Source organism: Vombatus ursinus, unplaced genomic scaffold, assembly GCF_900497805.2.
Source record: "Vombatus ursinus unplaced genomic scaffold, bare-nosed wombat genome assembly UNPS02014225.1, whole genome shotgun sequence".
Lineage (NCBI taxonomy): Eukaryota > Metazoa > Chordata > Mammalia > Diprotodontia > Vombatidae > Vombatus > Vombatus ursinus.
Window position 1 is genome coordinate 3,650 of NW_020954003.1, and position 25,865 is coordinate 29,514.

Consider the following 25,865-nt stretch of genomic DNA (forward strand, 5'->3'; position numbering starts at 1 on the left):
CTTAGTCTTGGAGAAGTAGAGAGGGAGCTGGGCCAGACTTGACTCAGGGGCCAAAGAATCAACTGACTTTGTTTTAATTTCATTTTTTCATTTATTTGTTTTCTAGGTTTTTTTTAGTTATATGTTCAATTCATTAATTTCCTTTTTTTCTTTGATTGATGAAAATGCCTAGAGACATAAATTTTCTCCTTAGCAATGTTTTGGTTGCATCCTCCAAATTTTGATATGTTGTCTCATTGTTGCCATTATCTTTAGTGAAATTATTGATTATTTCTCTGATTTATTCTTTGGCTGATCCATATGTGGAAAAGTTATTCCATCTCCAATTACTTTTTAATCACATCATCAATGGTTCTTTATTGAATGCAATTTTTATTGCATTGTGGTATGTAAAAGATAGATTTAATATTTCTTCTCCTGTGTTTCTGAGTTTTTTATGCTTTAGTCACAGTTTTTGTAAAGATGTCATATACAGTTAAGAAATAGGTATTCTCTTTTCTATTTCTATTCCATAATCTCCATTATCTGACTTTTCTAAAATTCTATTCAGGTTTATCTAGGTCTGAGAGGGGTAGAGGTCCTCCTCTATTATAATTTTATTATTGTTCCCTACAACTCACTTAACTTTTCCTTTTACTATTATGATGTTGTGCCATTTAGTGTAAATACATTTACTACTGATATAAATTTATTGGCTATGGTACCTTTCAGTAAAATGTAGTTTCTCTGTGTGTCTTTTCAAATTAAGTCTCTTTTTGCTGTTGTTCTGTCTAAGATGATGGAGACTACTCCCATCTTTTTGACTTCAGCTGAAGTATAAGAGACTTTGCTCCTGCTCCTTATTTTAATTTTGTACGTATCTTTGTTTCAAAGGTGTTTCTTATAAATTGCATATGGTTGGATTCTGCTAATCCATTCTGCTATTCTCTTCCTTTTGAAAGGCAAGTTCATCTCATTCAAATTCCAAGTTACGATTATAGATGATATATTTCCCTCTATCCTGTTCTCTTATACTTTTCCTTTATTTGTTTCCCACTTCTGCTGTTTTTCTTAAAACTAATCTTTTTTTGAATACCTGCCTCATAATTCCCCTTTCCCTTTCCCTCCTGTTTCTTTGTTGAAGAGTATTCCTGTACCTAATTTAGTGTGTGTGTGTGTGTGTGTGTATGTGTGTCCTTCCTTTGATCAATTCAAAAGAGAGTAAAGTTCAAGTGTCATCACTCTCCCCCAAACCTTCCTCCTTGTTTGTATCTTCTAATTGTGCATCACAGTTAGATGAGATACTTTCCCCTGTTCTTCTTCTACCTTCCCCCATTGGTGTTTTCCTCTTCCACTGCCTTTCCATTCTTTTTTTTTTAATATCATCAAAACATGAGAGAACTGCTCCTAAGCCCTTTTTACCTTTATATAAAAGTTTCTCTTGACTCCTCTGTTCATGTATCAAAGTCTTTATTCAGTTCTGGTCTTTTCATCAGGAATGCTACAAAGTTCTATATTTCAGCAAAGTCTATTTTTTTTTTCCACTGTAGGATTATACTCAGTTTTGCTGGGTAAGTTATTCTCAGTTGTAAGCTTATATCTTTTGACCTATGCATTATATCATTCCAAGCTCTCTGCTCCTTTGTAGTAATTACTGATCCTAACCATGGCTTCAGAGTAGTTGAAGATTTTTTTTCTGGATGTTTGCAGTAATTTTTTAATAACTGAAAGCTCTGGATTTTGGCTATAAATGTTCTTGGGAGTTTTCATTTTGAGGGTTCTTTCAGGGAATGACCAGTAGATTCTTTCTGTTTCTACTTTGTCTTCTAGTGCTAAGAAATAGGGATCGTTTTCTTTTAAGATTTCTTAAAATATGGCATCTTAGGCTCTTTTTTTTTGTCATGACTATGAGGTAGTCTAGTGATTTTTAAACTCTCTCTCCTAAATTTATTTTCCAACTCTTTTTTTTTGCTATGAGATACATCACAATTTCTAATTTTTAAAATTCTTTTCACTTTGTTTTAATATTCTTATTGTCTCATGGAATTATTAGCTTGCATTTAGTCCATTCTAATTTTTGAGGAGTTTGGTTTTTGGGTTTAAGATTTTATACTTCTTGTTGCAAGCTGTTAATTCTCTGTCTAAATCTTCCTCCCCTACCTCTCATTTCTTTTCTCTTTTTCCACCTCTAGTGATCTTTTTGGATTTTTAAAACCATTTTTAGCTCTTTTTAAAAAAGAATAACAATAACTCTTACTTCATCTTTTCCAGGAATTCTGAACCATTTTTGTTGAAACTTTGTAGATATTTTGTACTCATTCTTTTCTTCTGGGTTTGTGCCTTGAGTTTCACTGTCCCAACAATAGTTGTTGATGGTGGAATTCTTTTTTTCTTCACTTATTCTCTCACCTACTTCCTGACTTCGGACATTATATTAACCTCATGCTTTGTGAGCTTCTATGAGGAATGTCTCATGTGAACTTTATTCTTTTGGGTCCTTCTGCTGCTTTCTTAGGGGTAATGAATGTTGTGTTATTGCAGGATCTCAGAGACAGCTCAAGCTGGAGAGGTGCAAGCTTTCAGAGCTCCCAAAGTAGTCTGATCTGGGGCCAAATCTGATTCTTCTTTTCCAATCTCTGCAAGTTCTTATACCTTTGGGCTTGCCTCTGGTTGGAAGTTCCAGTAGATTGCTACTAGACTCAGCCACTATCTGTATCTCAAAGGCTCTGCAGGTGCAGAGCTACATAACTACCTGTTACCCTGTAGGTGTGAGATTCCTGCCCTGGTTATTCTTCTGCAAGCTTCAGATTGCCTTGGAAGCTAGAAGAGAAACACAAGTACTGTTTATTTTTGAACTTGTTCCTTGCTCAATACACAGCCTAGGACCCAGAACCACTCTACCTTGCAATGCCAGGTGTAGATTCCCCTCCTCAGTCTTCCCTGGATCTGTGACCAACAACTGAGTAATGAATGATAGAGCTGCCAGTTGGCAGCATTCCTCTTCCTGAATCCTGCACATGGGAGGGGTCTTCCTGTATGTGTCTGGCACCTCTTCTTTCCCTAATGTCTATGTATCTACCTGTCTGCCTCTCTATGCTGACCTGGGCTAGAAATATGTCCTTGTGATTTTTTTCCCTTGGATTTCCCAATCAGGACGTGGTCTGGTTATTTTCTAGATCTTTGTGGAGGAGTTGTGTTAGGGAACTCATCCTGCTATTTTGCCATCTTGGCTCTCCTCTATAGGCTTTAAAATATATCCTGATTCAGACCCTTTAATAACCTCCCCAAATAAGATCAGATATGGCAGAGAACTTGCAGCTATAATAAACATTGCTACAGCAATGTTTGCTTTTGTTGGACCTCTCTCCTATCACACTAGCCACCTGACCTGCCACTTTCCTTGCCGTTTCTCATCTGTCGATATTCTGGCTTCTAGCACTGATAACAGGTCCTCCAGCTTTCTTGGGGACTCCTTCTAACTGTACCTGCCTCTGGAGTTCTGTGTCTACCTTTACTGGCTGTGTGAGAGATTCTCCTACAACAAAGATGATTTGGGGGCCAGAGTGGCCCCTCAGACAGTGTGAGGAAGGTGACATCTTGGAGACTTGACCTGTCTTTAGTGCTAGTGCTATGGGCTGAGGGAAGGAGGGGAGAGGTAAGAAGTTGTGTTTTTATGTTTTTGTTTTTGTTTTTGTTATAAATGCACGTAGATTGGGAGAGCATTTTGTAGACACCAACATAGTCCTCCCAACAACTTCCTTGAAATACCTGAGAAATTGTACTACCATTTTAATTATTTGTCTGTGCCATTTAGAGTTAGACAACTGCATTGAGCTCCTGGAAGCCCTAGGTGGGATTACAGAGCCTCCAGCAATGCCACTGAGAATCACAATTGTGTCTTTACTCTTCCCCACACCCCTATTCTTACCACCAACTCTGCCCCACCAAGATTGTAACTCCCATTATATCATCAACCATCAATTATTCGTTGTAAGGAGAGGGAGGGGTGTGTGTGTGTGTGTGCGCACACGCGTGCGTGCATGCTCTGTAAAACATCTCATACTACTTCTAAATCAATAACATAGGGAAAGTCTGCAGGCATATAGACTCCCTAAGGAACTGGATATGACTCATCAAGTAAATCACCCTAAAAATAAAATATATTAAGACAGGGAAAAGAATTGTGTATTTTTTCTCTTGGCCCCATGCAGGCATGGAAGGTCTTCAGTAGCCTCCCTGCCACATCCTTACTGAGAATGAAGCATGAGAAATGCTCCCATCTCCTGACTGATCCTGTCAGAGAGAGTTTTATGCCAGAAGGGAGTTGGACTGTGAGCTTGCTGCTGATTCCCTTGATGTTCCCCTCCTCCCAGGCATCAGCACCTGTCTTTATGACCAGCTGTCTCTCTCCTTCCCCACAAGGCCTGGTCCTACCTGACCCAGATAAGAACCCTGTAAAACCCATCAGATTTTACCTGTTTTGACATTCCTCCTTTCATCAAGTCCTAGTAAAACTGATTTGTTTCCATCCTCCCTGACTGTCTTCCTTTATTGTGAGCATTTCCCCTCAACTGATCTAGCTTTCTTTCCTTTCTCTCTGCTGACTCTTGTCTTGTGCTCATTCCTGTTCTGGACTTTGGGATTCTAAACCTTACTCCATCTGTATGAAAACAAGCCTTTACACTACTCATCCAGTGTATTTACTAGATTTTTAATGCATTGTAACCTGCATATGCCTACTATATGAGTGTCCCTTGTCCTTTGGCTGAGATTTTACCCACTATTTTCTAAGTTTATTTATATGTTTTTGTTGGTGATTATTAAGCCAATTAAAAATCTCTTTTATAAGGAATAAATTTTATTTTATTTTTTGGAAAGAATCTATAGTGTTTTTACTTTTCTAATTACATGTAAAGACAGTTTCTAACATTCATTTTAAAAAATTTCAGTTCCAAATTTTCCCCCTCCCTCTCTCCCCTACCTCCTCCCCAAATGATTTGATACAGGTTATATATGTATAATCATGTAGAAGATATTTCCATATTAATGATATGGAAGAAAGAAGAAATAGACCCAAAGGGAAAAAAGTGAAAAAAATAAAGTGAAAACAGTATGCTTCAATCTGCATTCAGACTCCATGGTTCTTTCTATGGATGTGGATAGCATTTTCCATCATAGTCTTTTGGAATTATCTTGGATCACTGTGTTGCTGAGAAGAATTAAGTCATTTGTTGTTGATCATCATACAATGTTGCTGTTACTATGTACAATGTTCTCCTGGTTCTACTCACTTCACTTTGCATCAGTTCATGTAAGTCTTTCCAGGTTTTTCTGAAATCATCCTGCTTGTCATCTCTTATAGCACAATAATATTCCATCACCATTATATACCACAGCTTGTTTAGCCATTCCTCAATTGATGGGCATCCCTTTGATTTCCAATTCTTAGCCATCACAAAAAGAGCTGCTATAAATATTTTTGTACAAATAGGTCCTTTCCCGTTTTTTGGATCTCTTTGGGATACAGACCTGGCAGTGATATTGTTAGAGCAAAGGGCAAGCACAGATTTATAGCCCTTCGGATATAGTTCTAATTTACTCTTTAAAATGGTTGGATCAGTTCACAACTCCACCAACAGTGCATTAGTGTCCTAGTTTTCCACATTCCTTCCAACATCCAGCATTTCCCTTTTTTTTCGTCGTATTAGCCTTTCTGATAGGTGTGAGGTAGAACCTCAGACTTGTTTTAAATTGCATTTCTCTGATCAATAGTGATTTAGAGCATTTTTTTCATATGATTATAGACAACTTTGATTTCTTTGAAAACTGCCCGTTCATATCCTTTGACCAGTTATCAATTGGAGAATGGCTTGTATTTTTATAAATTTGACTCAGTTCCCTGTATGTTTGAGAAATTAGGCCTTTATCGGAGACACTTCTTACAAAATTTCCCCTTCCCTTCCCCCCCTTTTTCTGCTTTCCTTCTAATTTTGATTGCATTAATTTTGTTTGTGTAAATACTTTTTAGTTTTATGTAATCAAAATATTCTATTTTACATTTTATAATGCTCTCTATGTCTTTTTTGGTCCTAAATTCTTCCCTTATCCACAAATGTGACAGATAAACTATTTCATGCTCTCTTAATTTGCTTATGGTATCACCCTTTATGTGTAAATCATGTAGCCATTTTGACCTTATCTTGGTGTATGGTGTGAGATGTTGGTCTATACCTAGTTTCTGTCATGTTATTTTCCAGTTTTCCCAGCTATATTGACTATATTGTCAAATAGTAAGTTTTTGTTCTGAAAGCTTGGATCTTATCATATATTAGATTACTATGGTCATTTACTATAATGTAATTTATACCTAGTCTATTCTATTGATCCACCACTTTATTTCTTAGCCAGTACCAGATTGTTTTGATAATTACTGTTTTATAATACACTTTGGGATCCAGAATGGCTAGACCACTTTCTTTCACATTTGTTTTTCATTGAGTCCCTTGATATCCTTAAGCTTTTGTTCTTCCAGATGAATTTTATTGTTAATGTTTCTAGCTCTATAAAATAACATTTTGATAGTTTGATTGGTATGACAATAAATGAATGGATTAATTTAGGTAGAAGTGTCATTTTGATTATATTGGCTCAGCCTACCCATGAGCAATTAATATTTTTCTAATTGTTTAAATCTGACTTTATTGTGTGAAAAGCATTTTATAGTTGTGTTCATATAGTACCTGAGTTTGTCTTGGCAGGTAGACTTCCAAGTGTTTTATATTGTCTATAGTTATTAGAAATGGAATTTCTCTTTTTATCTCTTGCTGCTGGACTTTATTGGTAATATATAGCAATATCGGTGATTTATGTGTATTTATTTCATATGCTGCAACTTTACTAAAGTTGTCAATAATTTCATGTAGTTTTTGAATTAATTCTCTAGGATTCTCTGAGTATACCATCATATCGTCAGCTACCTGTGAGAGTTTTGTTTCCTCATTGCCTATTCTAATTCCTTTAATTTCTTTTTCTTCTCTTATTGCTATAGCTAACTTTTCTAGTACAATATTAAATAATAGAGGTGATAATGGGCAACCTTGCTTCACCCTTGACTGTATTGGGAAGGTTTCTAGCTTATTCCCTATTACAGATAAAATTTACTGTTGGTTGTAGACAAATATTACTTATCATTTTAAGGTAAGCTCCATTTATTTCTATGCTCTCTGATGTTTTTAATATGAATGGGTACTGTATTTTGTTAAAGTTTTTTTTGGCATCTGTTGAGATAATCATATGATTTCTATTGGTTTTGTTATTGATATGGTAAATTATGCTAATAGTTTTCCTAATATTGAACCAGCCCTGCATTCCTGGTATAACTCCCACCTAGTCATAGTGTATGATCCCTGTGATATATTGCTCTAATCTCCTTCTAGTATTTTATTGAAAATTTTTGCATCAATATTCATAAGAGAAAATCTATAGTTTCTTTTGGCTCTTGATGGTTTAGGTATCAGCACCATATTTGTGTCATAAAAAGAATTTGGTAGGATTCCTTCTTTGCCTGTTTTTCCAGTTTCTATAGTATTGGGATCAATTGTCTTTAAATGTGTGGTGGAATTCACTTGTGAATCCATCTAGTCCTGGGGATTTTTTCTTAGGAGGTCCATTGATGGCTTGTTCAATTTCTTTTTCTAAGATAGGGTTATTTAAGTATTTTGTTTCTTTTTCTGCTAATTTAGATAATTTATGCTTTTGTAGCTATTCATCCATTTCATTCAGATTGTCAAATTTATTGGTATATAATTGGGCAAAATAGCCCCTAACAATTGTGTTAATTTCCTCTTTGTTGATGGTGAATTCACCTCTTTCATTTCTAATACTAGTAATTTGGCTTTCTTCTTTCCTTTTTTAAATAAAATTAACCAATAGTTCATCTATTTTATTGGTTTTTTTCCCCATAAAACCAGTTCCTAGTGTTATTTATTAGTTCAATGGTTTTCTTAGGTTCAATTTTATTAATTTCTCCTTTGTTTTTTAGGATTTCTTTTTTGTTGTTTTTTTAGGCTTTTTTTTTTTTTTTTTTTTGCTTTTTGGTGAGGTGATAGGAGTTAAGTGACTTGCCCAGGGTCGTACAGCTAGTAAGTGTTATATGTTTGAGCCTGGATTTGAACTTGGATCCTCCTGACTGCAAGGCCAGAGCTCTATTCACTATGCCACTTAGCTGTCCCGTAGGATTTTTAATTTGTTTTTTTTCCAGTTTTTTTAGTTGCATGCTTGATTCATTGATCTGTTCTTGCTCTATTTTATTGATGTAAGAGTTTAGAGATATAAAATTTCCAACAAGTACTGCTTTGGCTACAATCCATAATAAGGAATAAATTTTAGAAGAAATGGGGAAAACTGCATTGTGTTAGACAGGGTCATACTTCAGTTAAATTCAGTTCAACAGGCCTGAGTTAACCACTTACTTATGTGGAAGGCACTGAACTAAGCCCTGGGAACAAAAAGGCAAAGAGAAAAAGCAATCTTTGCCCTAATAGAGCTTATGCTCTACTCTGAGTAGGGTGGGAAATACATACAATGCTTATTCAAATAAGTACAAAGACATGACAGTAGCTGTGTGACTTCAGACAAGTCACTTAACCTCTGTTTTCCCTGGTTTCTTCATCTATAAAATGAGAATTATAATAGCATCTACCTCCCAGGGTTGCTCTGAGGATCAAATGAAGTATTTGTAAAATGCTTACTTAGCACAGTGCCTTGCTCAGATTTGTTTGCATTTTGTTTTGAAGAGGACCAATTCATTTGGATTATACCTTCATTCACATAGGATCATAATCTCTTTCCCAACTTCACGTGATCCCATAAGGGTTACTGACACATATAACTGAAAGTACGTTGACTAAGGGAAATCAACCAATCAATCAATCAATCAACATTTATTAAATTCCTATAGTGCACCAGGGACTGCGCTAATCACTAGGGATCCAAAAAGAGACAAAAGACAGTCCCTGCCCTCAAGGAGTTCACAGTCTAATGGGGGAGACAACATGCAAACAAATACATGCAAAGCAAGCTATATACAGCAAATTGGAAGTCATTAGCAGAGGGAGTTAAGAGGGATTGGAGAAGGTGTGGAACAGTCAGGAGGCCAGTGTTGCTGGATTGAAGAGCACTGTTGAGGAGTGAAGTATAAGAACACTGGAAAGGTGCTGGGCTGTATCAAAATATGAGAGATACAGGCTTCAAACACTCTGGCTAAGTAAACCTAGTGTTGGGGAGATGTCTAACTTTCCAACTCCATTCCCCTTGGTTTGTTGTGCTCTTTCTTATTATCATCACTAAAACAAACCTCCCTCCAGAGATCACCAGAGTGAACTGAAGCATGCACGATTAGTTGTTGTTTTTCAGTCATTTCAGTTGTGCCTGAGTCTTTGTGATGCCATTTGGGGTTTTCTTGGCAAAGATACTAGAGTGGTTGGCCATTTCCTTCTCCAGCTCATTTTACAGATGATGAAACTGAGGCCAACAGGATTAAGTGCCTTGCCCAGGGTCACTTAACAAGTAAATGTCTGAGGCCAGATTCAAACTCAGGAAGATGAGTCTTCTTGACTCCTGGCCTGGCACTCTGTCCATTGTGCGAACTAGCTGCCCTAATGCCACCTGGTCTCATAGGCGTGGCTAGGGCCTGCCTACAACTAGTTGGCCACATGAGACACACACTAAATTAGTATACTCAGGGCAGGAGTTCCTGAACCGAAAGAGTCAAGTCACCCCTGGGCATGATATCTGCTTTAAGTGTCAAGGCAGCTAGTTCCAAGATGACCACAGGGATAAAGTGGGATAAAGTCAATAGGTTTTGAGGTGTGGGAGAAGAGAGAGCTCAGGCTTAGAATGTTTCTATTCTCTCAGTAAAATATAAGACAGAGATCTCTGTTGATAAGAGATGAAGGGTGACATGGGAGGACTGAAGAAAAAAGATTTAGAACAGAGGTGTCAAATACGACCCTCCCTCCACCCCCAGACTAAAACATGTTATAAGGATATGTTTAACAAAATTAAAAATACAACAGAACACAGAGAGATAATGTCAATATGGTCATTTCTAAGTAATATGCAGCCAGCAGGGATCCTTATGTTCTGTTTAGTGGACCCATTTCTATTTGAATTTGACACTGCTAGTTTAAAACAGCAGTTGTGAGAAATGTGATGTAGTCACTTGTTGTTCACTTGTGTCTATCTCTTTCCTGGCAAAGGTACTGGAGTGGGTTGCCATTTCCTTCTCCAGCTCATTTTACAGGTGAGGAATCTGAGGGCAAATGGTAAGTTACTTGCCCAGGGTCGCACAGCTGGTAAGTGTCTGAAACCAGATTTGAACTCAGGAAGATGAGTCTTCCTGACTCCTGGCCCAGCACTTTCTTCAGTGCACCACCTACATGATAGACATATGCGACATGGAGCTTTGAAAGGCAACATCCTGTACAAAAATGTTCATAGAAGCTCTTTTTGGGGTGGCAAAGAATTGGAAATTGAGAGGATGCCCATCAATTGGGGAATGACTGAACAAGTTTTGGTATATGAATGTAATGGACTACTATTGTGTAAGAAATGATGAACAGGCTGACTTCAGAAAAACCTGGAAAGAATTGTATGGTCTGATGCTGAGTGAAGTGAGCAGAACCAAAAGAACGTTGTACACAATAACAGCCACGTTGTGCGATGACTAATACTGATAAACTTAACCCTTCCCAGCAATATAAGGATCTAAGACATCTCCAAAGGCCTCATAATGGAAATGCTATCCACATCCAAAGAAAGAACTATGGAGTTTGAATGCAGATCGAAGCATACTATTTGCTATTTTTTTCTCTTCTGTTGAGTTTTGTTTCCTCTTTCTGGTGGTTCCTCCTATTGGTTCTAATTCTTACAACAACACTAATGTGAAAATATGTTTAATAGGAATGTATATGTATAGCCTATATCAGATTGTGCACTGTCTTGGGGAGGGTGGTGGGGAGGAAGGGGGAGAAAAATTTTAAACTTAAAAGCATATGGAAGTAATTGTTGATAAATCAAAATAAATTAATAAAAAAAATATAAAAGAAGAAAGGCAACATCCTGAGAGTGGACTCTTCTTAGCTTTGGGGGTTATCTTGTTGGGAAATTCATGTTCAAAAATTCCCAAGTTTGAGTTCCTAAATTTGACAATTCAGAAACTGGCTAGCTAGAGGGAGATTTCCTCAACAATGTACTTCTTGGAGAAAGGAGAGGATTACTAACATGTATCCTGTAGCTAAAGGACTAAAATTATATTATGGAGACAGTATGTGTGTGTGTATGTTTGCATGTGCATGTGTGTACCCAGGTGCACAAGAAGTCTGGAACACTTCCTTCTTCCTTACTAGTACCATGAGTTACTTGGATAATATAGCTCTGATAGGATAGGGATCGCTTGTTAGCATCCACTAAAATTTTTATCTTCCAAGAGAAGTCAAAACCATAGGCAGAGGATTGGTGCTATTAGCCTCTATGAGGAATTTTTGGGAAAGAAAATGTACCAGCATGTCAAGCATTGTAACTAATGGCAAATCCTCATTCAGTTTAACTGTGAAGAGAATTGATGAACTATCTAAATCCTTTGTTTTTCTGTTTCTGTCTATGGGTGTCTGTGAGTTCTTTGTGTCTTTTGAATATTCTGCAGTCATGAAATAAAGACTGTCCTATATCTGATATGCATTGAGTACCTTAAATGACTGTACAGGAGCTTCCCACATTTGGAGAAATGTAGATGCAAGGTATCATTGAATATACTAGGAGATTTTTCTGGAGCATCTCCAGGCAGGGGAAACAAGCCAATAAAGATATAATAACACATTTATGTGTTAGTTCCCAGCACCAAACCTGATCTGTGTGCACTCCAATTCTTGGAGGATAATGAGGCTATGAACTTGGATGCCTTCTTACCTGATTGTAGTTATGGATTCATGTCATCATTCCTTGGAACACAAGAAATTCTTTCCAAGATAAATTTAGTTTCTCCTTTTTACAGGAAGAGACTCATCCATATTGTATTGCTTTATTCTCTCTGATTAGGGAGTAGAGGTACTATTAGATCTACTTTCAGGGGGTGATCAGTAGATTCTTTCCATTTCTGTTTTACCTCCTGATTCTAGAATATCAGGGTAGCTTTTCTTGATGATTTCTTGAAAGAAGACGTCTAGGCTCTTTTTTTGATTATGGCTTTCAGATAATCCAATAATTTTAAAATTATCTCTCCTGGATCTATTTTCCAGGTCAGTTGTTTTTCCAATGAGGTATTTCACAGTGTCATCTATTTTTTCATTCTTTTGGTTTTGTTTTATTGTTTCTTGATTTCTCACAAAGTCATTAGCTTCCATTTGCTACATTCTAATTTTTAAGGAATTATTTTCTTCAGTGAGTTTTTTGACCTCCTTTTCCATATGGACAATTCTGATTTTTAAGGCATTCTTCTCTGCATTGGCTTTTTGGATCACTTTTACTATTTGACCTAGTCTGTTTTTAAGATGTTATTTTCTTCAATTTTTTTTATGTCTCCTTTACCAAGCTGTTCACTCATTTTTCATGATTTTCTTGCATCACTCTTCATTTCTTGCATCATTTCTCTTCCCAATTTTTCCTCTACCTCCCTTACTTGGTTTTCAAAATCCTTTTTGAGCTCTTCCATGGCCTGAGACCAATTCATATTTTTCTAGGAGGCTTTGGATGTAGGAGCTTTGACTTTGTTATCTTCTTCTGAGTGTGTGTTTTGATCTTCCTTGTTGCCATAATAACATTCTATAGTCAGAGTTTTTTTCTGTAGTTTGCTATATCTGCTTTACAGATGAGAAAACTGAAGCACAGGGACATTGAGTGATTTGCCTATGGTCAAACAGCTTAGAAGTATTAAAGCTTAGGGTTTGAACCCACATCTCCTTGCTCTAGATCTAGTACTCTTTCCATTAGAACACTGCCTCTCTGAAGGAACTCAGAAGAGTTCAGCTTAAAGGAAACCCTGACTATATGATTTAGAGCTTACAGGACCTTAGAAATAAATCTGTCTACCCATCTCATCTATAAATAAGAAAACTGAGGCCCAGAGATACCAAATGACTTGCCTGAAGGCACACATCTAATAAAGTAGCAGAATTCAGATGGAAACTAGGTTCCTCTAACTTAAAAACAATGTTATTTTTTTTTCTTCCTCAGTCAAGGAACATTGTTTCTCAAGGCTTGGAAAGAAAGGGCTTTATGTGTAAATTGATTAGGCAGCCAGCAGGTATGATTTCAGAGGAAAAAGGGAACTACAAACTTACTTCTGCCATCTTGATTTCCTTGCTGATAAAAAGAGAGCTTTGGTAAGAATGCAGGTAGCTCTGGAGGGGGAACTTAATGACTCACGTTTACAATGAGATCCATATACTTCACACCAAAAGGGACTTCAGATATCATCTGCATCAAGGTTACACAGTGAATTCACAGCAGAACATAGAGGCAGAGAGATTAGTTTAGAAGAAAGGTAGTGGGTCACCTGGGAGCCAGGGACTTGGCTCTGACATTCTTTTCCTAGGAAAACCTTAGAACTCTTTGACCAAGAGGAAATGATTTTCTGAATTGAGTGTGTGACCTTAGGCAAGTCACAACTTCTCTGGTTTTCTTCTCTGGTCAACGAGAAGGTTGAACAAGATAGCCTCTGAGGACTCTTCAAGCCCCAGATCTTCTGATCCCATTGGGCAGAATTTGGACCTATTCTCTCCACTAGACTAAAATATGATGCAGAATGTTGCATTTCAAAGAAATGCTTCACATTTTTTGCCAGTTGACATCCAGGGCAGGTCATATATGTAACAGGCCACAAAGAGTCACTAAGAAATGTCTGATGTCTCCAGTAGGGTGGTGGAGCCAAGATGGCAGAGTAAAAGCAGTGACTTGCTTGAGCTCTCCCCCAAATCCCTCCAAATACCTGTAAAAAATGGCTGTAAAGAAATTCTAGAGCAGCAGAACCCACAAAAAGACAGAGTGAAACAAATTTCCAGCCAAAGACAACCTGGATGGTTGACTGGAAAAGTCTGCACCAGGCTAGGAGAGGAGCACAGTTCAGTGTGGGTTGCGCAGGCAAAGACAGGGCCTCAGCAAACCTGGAGCAGACCTCAGGTGACTGAATCAAGGGGAGTTGTGGCAGTCTCCAGACTTCTCAACCCACAAATGCCAAAGACAACTTAGAAGGTCAGTAGAAAAGATCTATCAGACTTCAGTGAGAGAGGACCTCGGTCCCAGTCCTGGCACAGCCCCAGGGTGGCAGCTGCTTCCAGAGCTCTCAGTCCACAGACTGTGGGGGAATCGAGCAGCTGGTCAGAGGGGGATTACAGGGATCTCTTTGCTGGTGCTGAGGCAGGATTCTCTTGCTTTGCCTGGGCTTGGATCTGAGTTGTAGTCCTGGGTGGTGGTCCTGGGGTGAGGAAGAGCATTGGCGTGGTGGAGCTTGTGGCAGCAGTGGAGAGGGAATCCTCCTCACGGTTCCAAGGCAGAAAAGAGTGCTTGTGGTCACTCCTGCACCAGAGCACAGACCAGGAAAGGAGTAAACACCTCGCCTCTAATCATACCACCTTGGAAGAACTGAAAATTTATAGGTCCCTGGAAGTATCTCTGAAAACAGTTGCACAAAACTCCTCAAGGTTGGGATAGTACATTCTCCACACTAGAAGCAGACCCTTACCTTAACAAAGAGTTTAATAGTCAAATAATTGACTGGGCACATGAGCAAACAGTGCAAAAAAAGTCCGACCATAGAATCTTACTTCGGTGACAAAGAAAATCAAAACATATAACCAGAAGACAACATAGTCAAAGCTCCTACATCCAAAGCCCCCACAAAAAAAGTATAAATTTGTCATAGGACATGGAAGAGCTCAAAAAGGATTTTGAAAAGCAAGTAAGAGAAGTAGAGAAAGAAGTGGAAAGAGAAATGAGAATGATGCAAGAAAATCATGAAAAACAAGTCAACAGCTTGCTAAAGGAGACCCAAAAAAATACTGAAAAAAATAACACCTTAAAAAAATAGACTAACCCAAATAGCAAGAGAGGTCCAAAAAGCCAATAAGGAGAAGAATACCTTAAAAAGCAGAACTGGCCAAAAGGAAAAGGAAGTCCAAAAGCTCACTGAAGAAAATAATTCCTTAAAAATTAGAATGGAGCAATTTTAAGCTAGTAACTTTATAAGAAATCAAGAAATTATAAAATAAAATCAAAAGAATGAAAGAATAGAAGACAATGTGAAACATCTCATTGGAAAAACAACTGACCTGGAAAATAGATCCAGGAGACATAATTTAAAACTATTTGACTACCTGAAAGCCATGATTTAAAAAAAAGAGCCTAGACATCATCTTTCAAGAAATTATCAAGGAAAACTGCCGTGATGTTCTAGAACCAGAGAGCAAAATAGAAATTGAAAGAATCCATTGATCACCTCCTGAAAGAGATCCCAAAAGGAAAACTCCTAGGAATATTGTAGCCAAATTCCAAAGTTCCCAGGTCAAGGAGAAAATATTGCAAACAGCCAGAAAGAAAGAATTCAGATATTGTGGAAACACAATCAGGATAACACAAGATTTAGCAGCTTATACATTAAGGGATCTGAGGGCTTGGAATATAATATTGTGGAGGTCAAAGGAGATAGGATTACAGCCAAGAATCACCTACCCAGCAAAACTGAGTATTATCCTTCAGGGGAAAAAATGGTCATTCAGTGAAATGGAGGACTTTCAAGCATTCTTGATGAAAAGACCAGAGCTGAATAGAAAATTTGACTTTCTTATACAAGACTCAAGAGAGGCAAAAAGGTAAACAGGAAAGAGAAATCATAAAGGACTTATTAAAGTTGAATTATTTACACTCCTACATGGAAAGGTGATATTTATAACTCATGAAACCTTTCTCAGTGTTAGGGTAGTTGAAGGAAATATATATAGACAGAGGGCACAAAGTGAGTTGAATATGAAGGGAATGATATCTAAAAAATAAAATTAAGGGGTGAAAGAGAGGATTGTACTGGGAGAAGGAGAAAGGGAGAGGTAGAATGGGGTAAATTATCTCACACAAAAGAGGGAAGAAAAAGCTTTTATTGTGGAGGGGAAGAAGGAGTTGAGAGGTATGAATGAATCTTACTGTCATTGGATTTGGCTTAAGGAGGGAATAACATACACACTCATTGGGGTATGGAATTCTATCTTACCCTACAGGAAAATAGGGGGGAAGGAGATAAGAGAGGGAAGATGATAGAAAGGAGGGCAGATTGAAGGAGGGGATAATCAGAAGCAAACACTTTTGAGGAGGGACAGGATCAAAGGAGAGAATGGAATAAATGGGAGGTGGGGTAGGATGAAGGGCTATTCTGGAAGTGTTTTGCATGACTCCATATGTACAACCTGTATCAAGTTGCTTGCCTTCTGAATGAGGGTGGGCGGGCAGGGAGGAAGGGAGAGAATTTGGAGCCCAAAGTTCTAAAAACAAATGTTAAAAATTGTTTTTACTTGCAACTGGGAAACAAGATGTATAGGTAATGGGGTATAGAAATCTATCCTGCCCTACAGGAAAATAGAAAGGGAAGGGGATAAGAGAAGGGGGAGGTGATAGAAGGGAGGGCAGATTAGGGAAGGAAGTATTCATAATGCATGCCATTTTGGGGTGGGAAAAAGGGGAGAAATGGGGAGAAAATTTGGAACTCAAAATCTTGTGGAAGTGAATGTTGAAAACTAAAAATAAATTAATTTAAAAAAAAGTCTGATATCTCCTTTCCCCTCAGTATCTTCCTTTACCCAGCTATCCCAGGGCCTGAATTCCCACCTTTTAATCACACTTTGTTGTTTATGAGTTACAGGCCTCTATTAACATGTAGATGTTAGGGGCAGACACAGAGCAATTCTGAACCATGAACATCTTTAGTGAAGTGGTATATAAGATAATCTATTCCCCTTACAAGTCTCCAAGGGTAGGGAAGTTTGGATTGGACCTTAAAAATCAAAGAATTTATAGTTGTAAGGGACCTTAGAAAGCAATTAGTATGACTTCATTTTACAGAAAAGGAAACTGAGGCCTAGAAAATTAAGTAATTTGTCCAAGGTCATCGAATAACTGAGCCAGTTTGAATTCATGCATCCTGACTCTAAATCCATTTTAGCCTAAACAATATATCAGGTAATTTTTTTTTTTTACAATTTCATGTTTGGTTTTTCCTCCCAAGGTTAATTTTAAGTAAATTGTATTTTATAGAGAGACAAGAGAGACTATTTAGTTCAATTCCCTCATTTTATTGAAGAAGAAAGTATGGGCCAGAAAATAAAGTGACTCGTGTCCGGGAGGTAATGTCTAGGAAGGGGAGGTCAGGATGGAATGCCACATGGTGTGGTCAGAGCAACAACTGTCTAAGCACCTGGGATGTCAAAATTAGACTTCCTAATTTCCCTTCATACTGGTCCAGGTCCAAAGACAGTTTCAGCTTGCAGGACACAACTTTAGCCTTGACCCACAAGGCTGCCCAGCCATTGCATGATTATGTACAGATTACCCTCTGCTGGTCACAGTATGAAGTCACATTGACAAAGCCATCTTAACAAATGCTGATTAATCAAATATATAGGGAACTGAGCTGAATTTTTAAAAATAAGAGCCATTTTCCAATTGATAAATTGTCAAAGGATATGAACAGGTAGTTAATTTCTTGCTTTTTTTTGCAACATGGCTAATATGGATATATGTTTTGAATGACTTCACATGTATGATTGATATTATATTGCTTCTCTTCTCAAAGAGTAGGGGAGGGGATGGAGGGAAAGAATTGGGAATTCAAAATTTTTAAAAAAGGAATGTTAAAATTTAAAGAAGGTATAATTTTTTTAAAAAAAACTCACTGATTAAAGGCTATTTGTGGAAGACACTGGATTCTCTCTTGATTAATAGTATTAGCTTGTATTTTGACAGATTTTTTTTTTTCTGGTCCTGTGATTTAATTTACCCAGGGGAACTTCCTCTAACATTGTAGGTCAGCACCTTCTCAATAAACTCCAGTGGCTCCCTATTACCTCTAAAATTAAATATAAAATGCCCTGTTTGGCATTCAAAGTCTTTCATAATCTAAGCCCCCTCCTACCTTTCCAGGCTTCTCAGACCTTACCCTATGACACATACTCTTCAATCCAATGACAATGACCTCCTCTTCCTCTTTGATTAGTGACCTCCCTGATGCTGTTTAAGTCCTTTCTAACGTGACCTCTTTTAAAGGAAGTCTGCCCTAAATTTTCTTCATTCCAGTGCCTTCCTTTGGTATTTAACTATATGTAGCTTATGTGGTATATACTTATTTGCATGCTGTCTCCTCCATTGGATTGTGAGCTTCTTGAGTCAGGGACTGTCTTTTGCCTCTTTTTGTATCCTCAGTGCTTATCACAGTGCCTGGCACGTAGTAGGCACTTAATAAATGTTGATTGATTGATTGAGCCCTGCAATTTTTATTTTTTAAAGAATTCTCAAGTATACTGAGACTTTGTCCAGGGACACATGGCCATTATGTGTCAGAGGCAGAACTCAAACCCAGGTCTTCCTGTTTCCTGGACCAGCTTAATAGCAATTACTATTTGTCTTAAAACATGCACTCTGTATTCTGCTGCTTTGGGTTACTTCACTCTGCATGAGTTTGTACTAGTGTTAAAAGTTTCTCTGAATTTCCATATTTGTCATTTCTAACAGAACAATATTCCACTAGAATCATATGTTTATTCAATCACTAGACTATTGATTCTTCCAATCAACAGACACCTGCTGACCTTCTGGTTGTTTACTGCTACTAAAAATGTTGCTATAAATATTAAAAAAAAACCAAACAAACTAATCTTTACCCCTAGGCCTTTGACCTCCATCAGGTACACTAGCCATATTTACCTATCTTCTTCGCAAAAAGTAGGTGCTTAATAAATACTTATTCTCTATGGCCCTTAGCTGAGGATTGTTGTATTAATGGAGCAGAATGAGACATACACATAGAGACACAGCTAAATTGTTGATTTATTTTTCTTTGCTGTATTTTTTTGTTACAAAGGAAAGTGGATATGTGGAGGTGAGTCTTTGGGATGTGACATATTCTTGATTTCAAAGAAATTGGACTACTCCCTGTTCCCCCATCCCATGCTGCTCTGTCCTGCCTCCATGCATTTGTATAGGCCATCTCCCAAAGTTTCAGAGGAGCTGCTCCCCCATCTCTTCCTTTTGACATCTTTGTCTGTCTTCAACTGGATTATTAACATCAGCCTCCTAATTGGGATTCCTCTCTTCAGTGTCTCCCTTCATCAATCTATACACTCCCTACAGCTGCCATATTGATATTCCTAAAGCATAAGTCTGACCATGTCACGGCCCTGTCTTCCTATTGCCTTTAGGATAAAATCCAAACACTTCTGTTGGACATTTAAAGCCTTTCACAGTCTGGCTCCCTCCTTCTTTCTGCACTGATTTCATTTAACTGCCCTTCACATAGTCTGTGTTTCTGCTAAACTGGATTACTTGCTGTTCTCTGTATCTGACTGATCATCTCCCATCACTGTGCCTTTGCAGAGGAGGTCCACATGTTGGAATGTTCTCTCTCTTTATAACCACCTTTTAGAATCCCTACCTTGCTCCATGTAAGGTACCACCTCCTACCTCAGGCCTTTGTTGATTCCTCCCCACCACTGACTTGCTGACTGTCTGTCTATCCCCTGCTAGGCCTATTCTTCAGCCTGAATTACTTTTTGGATCTGCACAGTACAGGAATCCCCCCTACCAACAATGCTCTCTCTCTAGTTCTTCCTTTCAGAATCCTTATCCTCTTTCACAGCCCTGGTTAGAGTCACCTCTTCAGGCTGAAGAAAGCCTGTTGTCTGGCTTGAAGTATTCTGTTAGATGGAGAGCCTATAGGGCTGATCTGTGAGCATGTAGGTTTGTGGATTTGAATGGGATGGAGGCAGGAGGCTATGTGTGAGGCTTTATTAGGGGCAATTAGGAATCTCACAGGGAAGGAGAAATCTCTGGTTGACATTTGGACCCTCTGCTTTTTGAGAATAGAGGCCTGAGCATTTTGGAAAGAATCAGAGGAGCATGGAGAGGTCAGTTTAAGCAACCCTAACTTTATTGCAAAGTTCCTTGAGTAACTGGAATGGGAATCCAATGGGCCAGCTGACTGAACCATCCACCCACCTGCAGGCCCTCCAGGACTTTGTAAGTCAGACAGAGATGGGGAAAATATTTATTTCTTCACATCTCTTGATTTGTCTAATCTTCCCGCCCTCCTCCTCCATCTTTTCCTCATACTTCCCCTCTTTCTCCAATACATCCTTTTGGTCAACTCCAGGGCTTCATGAGGAAATTAAAGGAGGGGACTCCCAGCCCTGGGGACAAGAGGTGAGCAATGACAAAAGAATGGGGGAAACCACAGACCTCAGGGAACTGTTGGAACCCAATGGCTGCAGGGATCCATTGCCCTTGTGTAAGGCTAGGGAGGAGCCAGTGAATAAAGGATAGCTCCTTTCTGCCCACAGCATTGAGGGCCAAGAGGATGAGGCTGCAGAGGGGCTGGACCATGCAGGTAACCCTGTTGCTGCTGGGGCTGCTCAGCCTGAAGAATCCACTTGCCTATGCCCAGGACCAGAGGTACCAGGATTGGGTGAATGAATTCATTCAGGAATACAACGCGAAGTCAGGATCAGAAAACCTGTTTCGTCTCTCAATCCTGAATCTGCAGTCTGGGGAAGTGAGTAGCATTAGGATGGCAGGGGCGGGTTCCACCTGCCAAGATTTCCTAATATGAACCTTTCGCTCCAGAAAACCTTGGTCTCATTACTGGGAGATATTGTGATATAGTGGAAAGAGAGGGACAACTAGTTCGCAGAGTGGATAGAGCAGTGACCCTGGAAGTCAGGGAGATCGAAGTTCAAATGCACTCTCAGGCACTTACTAACTGGGTGACTGGGCAAGTCATTTAACCTCTATTTGCCTCAGTTTCCTTTACTGTGATGTGGGGATAATAATAGTACCCCCTTCTTAGAGTTGTTGGGAGGATTAAATGAAATAATAATTATAAAGCACATAAGACAGTGCCTGGCATATAGAAATACTCTGTATGTGTTTGCTATTGTTATTATTATTATTATTATTATTGGAGTCACAACACCTGAGTTCTCATTCCAGTTCTGACATGTTTTTCTGACTCTGAGCAAGGTATCCTCCCTCTCTGAGTTTCAGTTTTCTCATCTGTAAAATGGGGATGATAATCCATGCCTGGCCTGTCTCATAATGTCCTTGTGAGGACTCCCCTGCCTTGAATTCCCTTCCCCTTCCCCCTCACTTTCCAATCCTGCTCCCACCTCAGAGGAGAGCTCAAGCTCCCATCAGTGACCCCAGGCCAGAGGGAGCTCTCTTTCTCTCTTCACGTACCCTACAACCCTGCACAGCATCATAGGCTGTCAAGCTGGAAAGGACTTTAGATGTCACTGAGTTAAACACCCTCAGTTTACAAAGTAGGAAAACGTGGTCCAGAGAAAGGAACAGTAAATAGTAGTAAGCAACAGAACTGTGAATGAGGGAATGAACAAATGAAAGAGTGAACGAACGAAAAGGCATTTCTGAATCCAGGGCTTTCCTTCTTTTAATTATTTCCTATTTATCCTGCACATAGCTTGCTTTGTATATGTTTGTTTGCATGATGTCTCCCTCCCATTAGATTTTAAGCTCCTTGAGGGCAGGGGATGTCTTGTGCCTCTTTTTGGATCCCTAGTGCTTAGCATGGTGCCTGGCACATAGTGGGTGCTCAATAATTGCTTCTTGACTGATTGAATCCCTTGCTATGTCACAGGAACAATACTAACCAATATGCTATAAATAAAATCCAGGTCTTCAGACTCCAAATCCAGGATTCTTGTCACTACTGGAACTCTTTTTTGACCCTGAGCTGGTTTAAACTCACAATGTTTTTTTTTCCTGTGTTTTTTTTCTCTCCCAACTAGCCTGAGGACAAGGAATGTGGAAGCTGAGCACAGGGGGACATGAAAATACATTCAGTAGACACTGTTTGGATGAGTGACTTCTGGATGCCCCCAGTTCTGATGCTGCAGCCAAATCTGACCTTGGGCAAATCACCTAACTTTCCTTGTTCCTAGTTCCCTCATCTAGAAATCAATGGGGTCAGACTAGATGGTGTCTAAGGTCCATTCCAGCACTAAATAGCTTGTTCCTGCCCACAGGGGCTCAGATATGGCCTCAATCTATTTTTTTTTTTTTTGGTGAGGCAATTGGGGTTAAGTGACTTGCCCAGAGTGGCCTAGGTCTAAAAGGCTGTCCTGCCTTCCTCCCCAGAACAAGGATCCTGCTGCTCCTCGACTTCTGAGCTTCACCATGAGAGAGACCGTGTGCCCCAATACTGAAAATCCCAATCCAGATGAATGTGACTTCAAGGAAAACGGGGTGAGAGTGTCGTGGGCTGGGGAGGGAGACTGACTGAATGGGTCTCTTTCTGAGGACCTTGGAGCAGGGAGGGTGCTGAGCTCTGCTTCCTGCTGCCCTGAGCAAAGTGATTCACCCAAGATGAGCAGCAGAAAACCCTCCCAGTGGGCTGGCTTGGGGCAAAGCTTGAGCTTGTTGTCAGTCCTGGCATGTCAGGGGCAGAGGTTGCAGACTGGCAGTCCTGAACTCTCTCTGCAACCCTTCACAGCTGGTGAAAGAATGCATTGGAGCCATTGCTTTGGATTCTCCTAAGCCCTCTGCTGATATTTCCTGTGATGGGGTAAGTGCTGAATCCTCAGAGGGGGCTGGGAGAAGAGCCCAAACCTGCAGACTCCACCAGGGGTCTATGGTGCCTTCTGTCTTGGGGGCTGCTGGGATTGATGTGCAGCTGGAGGGACTTGGGACCAACATTGACCATGCTGCCCTTTCCAACCTTAGCCTCAACTTAGCCTCCCTTTTCTTCTTCCAGGTTCAAGGAAGGGATATAGATATGGAGGCAGGAGTAATCCTCTCCCTCATCCACCTCACCCAACCCCAACTCTGGAGCTAGAGAGGTCTCTGGCCTCAGAGACCTAGGGAAAGAGGGAAACAGAGAAGGATAATGGGAGAGGAAGGGCCTAGACCTGTATTTCCAAAGAATCAGTCTCATGATTTTGAACTGGAGGGAATCCTAGAAATTATCTAGCCCAACTCCTCCTCTCCCAATTTACAGAGAAGGAAACTGAGGTTCAGAGATGTGAAGTGACATTGCCAAAGTCATAGAGCTAACTAATGTCCGTGTTAAAACTGGTCCTCTGACTCATTCCAACTATCCTGTTAACCCCAAGAGCTCAGTGATGAGATGGGTTAGGGGAACTAGGGTGGGGTGGGCTGGAGGCACAGCCAGTGTTCCTGGCAAACCACTCTGAAGAGAGGGTTGTGAGTTCAGGTGTGGTCATGCCAGGGGCATAGTCAATGAGACCTGGTTCCAAGGTGCTCCTGGAGCTTAGAAGGTTTTAAGGGGTGGAGTAAGGATTTCTCATTGTCCTCTACATCTTCTGGGCACAGAAACAGGAGGAGGGTGTCCTGGGAAGACTTTTCATCATTTTGAAAATGAACATGAAGAAGCCCTCGAGGCTTTAGCTTTCTGTGCTGGGCAGAGCACTGGGTTTAAAGTTGCAAGGCTAAAGATTTGGGGTTGAGTCCTGGGTCTGTCAGTTGCCAGCTCACCACCATCTGTCTCAAGTTCCCTCCTTTCTAATGGAGAGGTTGTACCAGATACTGTGGAGGGCCCTCCAAGTTCTGAGTCTCATGAAGCTCTAAGTTACTCCATTCCCCAGTGGGCAGGTTTTTCTTCCCTCCTCAGCCTGACCCCCAGAGGCCCTGGACTAAGAATGTCTCTTTCTCTCCCTCTGCAGCCTGAAAAGATCAAGAGACGTGGATTTTTCCATAAGGTCGGGAAACGATTGAAGAAACTGGGGGAGAGCCTTAAAAAAAGATTAAAAAACCTTTCATTTCATATCCCACTGGGCTTTTCAATTCCTTTCTGAGGCTGAACCTCAGTTTCTGTTTAAGGCCCTGCACTCTGCCTTTGTCTCCTCAGATTAATAAACTTTAATTTTACCCTCTCTGCCTCCATGTTTTCTCAGAGTTCCTCCTCCATTCAGCTCATTTCTGGCTGAACATTTAAGTACTTATCAGGTACTCTTAGACTTTACATAAAAAGATAGAAACAACCACCCGCAGTCTCTCCCCTTAAGGAGTTTATAATCTAGGAGGGGTGGGAGAGGGAGCTGACATGTAAGCACACAATGTACCATAAGGCTGTTGTGTTGGAAGCAGGATACATCTAGACAAAGTGGTCTAGGAAAACAGACAGGGAGAGAGATCACTTTCTAGTTAGGTCTGGGGTAGGGGTGGGGGGGAAGGCAGCTTCCTGGAAGAGGTGGTGTCTGAGCTGGGCCTTGGAGGAAGAGAAGGCTTTCAACAGGCAGAGAGGAGAAGGGGTACATTCCAGGCACAGGGAACTCTCTTTGGGCAGGTCAAGATAAGGCTATGGAACAGCTAGAAATCTAGTCTGCCAGCAAAATATTTAGAGCATTAAGGGGTGCAGTTTGTAAAGTGTTGTAGGTAGGAAGGGGCCAAGAGGGTCTTAAATAGCAGGCCTTCCCCAGGAGTTTGTAATTTATCCTATAGACAACAGGGTGTCCCTGAAGGTTTTTTGTTTGTTTCAGTAGGGGAGTGACAAGATCATATCTTTTCATTAGAAAGATAATTTCATTAGGAAGCTGTGTCTAGGATGGAGTGCAGAAGGGAGGGATTACACACAGGGGTAGCAGTCAGGAGGCTATGGCAATAGGTGAAAGATGATGAGGGTTCTAGGCTGGTGGTTATAGGAATGGAAAACAGGGTTTGGATGGGAAAGATGAAGTGGACAGGCTAGGATGCAGATTTGACTAGATTTGGCAACTGACTGGATGAGGCTCATGGTGGAGAAGGCAGAGTGAAAGCTGACTCCATCACCCTGGGAATGAGCTCCCTATTTAGACCCAGTTCACTTTAGAGAACCCAGTCCAGTGATTCTTGTGAGCAAGCCATCAGTATTGTATATAGGTAGATGGGAAAGGAAGACTTGTGCCTTTGAATAAGAGATAATTTTATCAAGAAGTGAAATCAGACCCCATCTCTTATCATGCCACTAAAGTAATACTGCAGTAGGACCTGGAGCCTCTCAGACTGTCATGGGTCCACACACAGTTTAAGTTGGCAAAACCCTCTTGCCCTCACAGCTAATGACTTAGAGAGTCCTCTCCCTACTCCCAACTTAAAAATAGGCACACAGTCAGCAAAACATCCAAGTTTTCCCACATTCCCTCATCCTCACCTCTACAGAGAGTCAACTCAAATGCCAAAGAGTCTCAACATCTACTGCCTTTTCTTCAGCAGCATCAAGGCATTGAATACCTGTGAATGTTTTACCAGTTGTAGCCTGGTAAAAGAGCCCAGACACAGCTGTAACTAGGATAGAGTGGTGGGGGTTTTGTCTAGGGAATGGAGTTCTGGGGTCATGATTAGTGCCTGTGGCAGTCCTCCAACTTGCGCCCCCCAAGCTAGGCCCAGGCTGCCACTTACCCTCCCAAGGGTCCCTCTGTTCTAGGACCCTTCTCCCTGGGCTTATACTCCCAGAGCACCCCTGTCTACAAGTTATCCCCTCCCCCACCCCATTACCACATCATCCCAGGGATTGGTGGTCTGGGTACCAAAATCTATTCTTTCACAGCATGGTGCACAGCTGTACCTGGGTTAGATTATCTTTTAATCTCAATTCCACCCACTCCCAACTAAATTTGTCTTGGGTT

The 25,865-nt window shown here is 40.0% G+C and overlaps 1 protein-coding gene across 1 annotated transcript; it reads left to right on the top strand.

Moving 5' to 3' along the window:
- The first annotated feature begins 3,430 nt into the window (after positions 1–3,430).
- Positions 3,431–24,136, top strand: LOC114041950 (cathelin-like). The gene is made up of 5 exons (XM_027860639.1): positions 3,431–3,634; positions 20,568–20,779; positions 22,381–22,488; positions 22,736–22,807; positions 23,925–24,136. Exons 2-5 carry the CDS (start codon positions 20,585–20,587, stop codon positions 24,054–24,056), a joined length of 507 nt encoding a protein of 168 aa, XP_027716440.1. The 5' UTR covers positions 3,431–3,634; positions 20,568–20,584; the 3' UTR covers positions 24,057–24,136.
- The last annotated feature ends 1,729 nt before the right edge of the window (positions 24,137–25,865 follow it).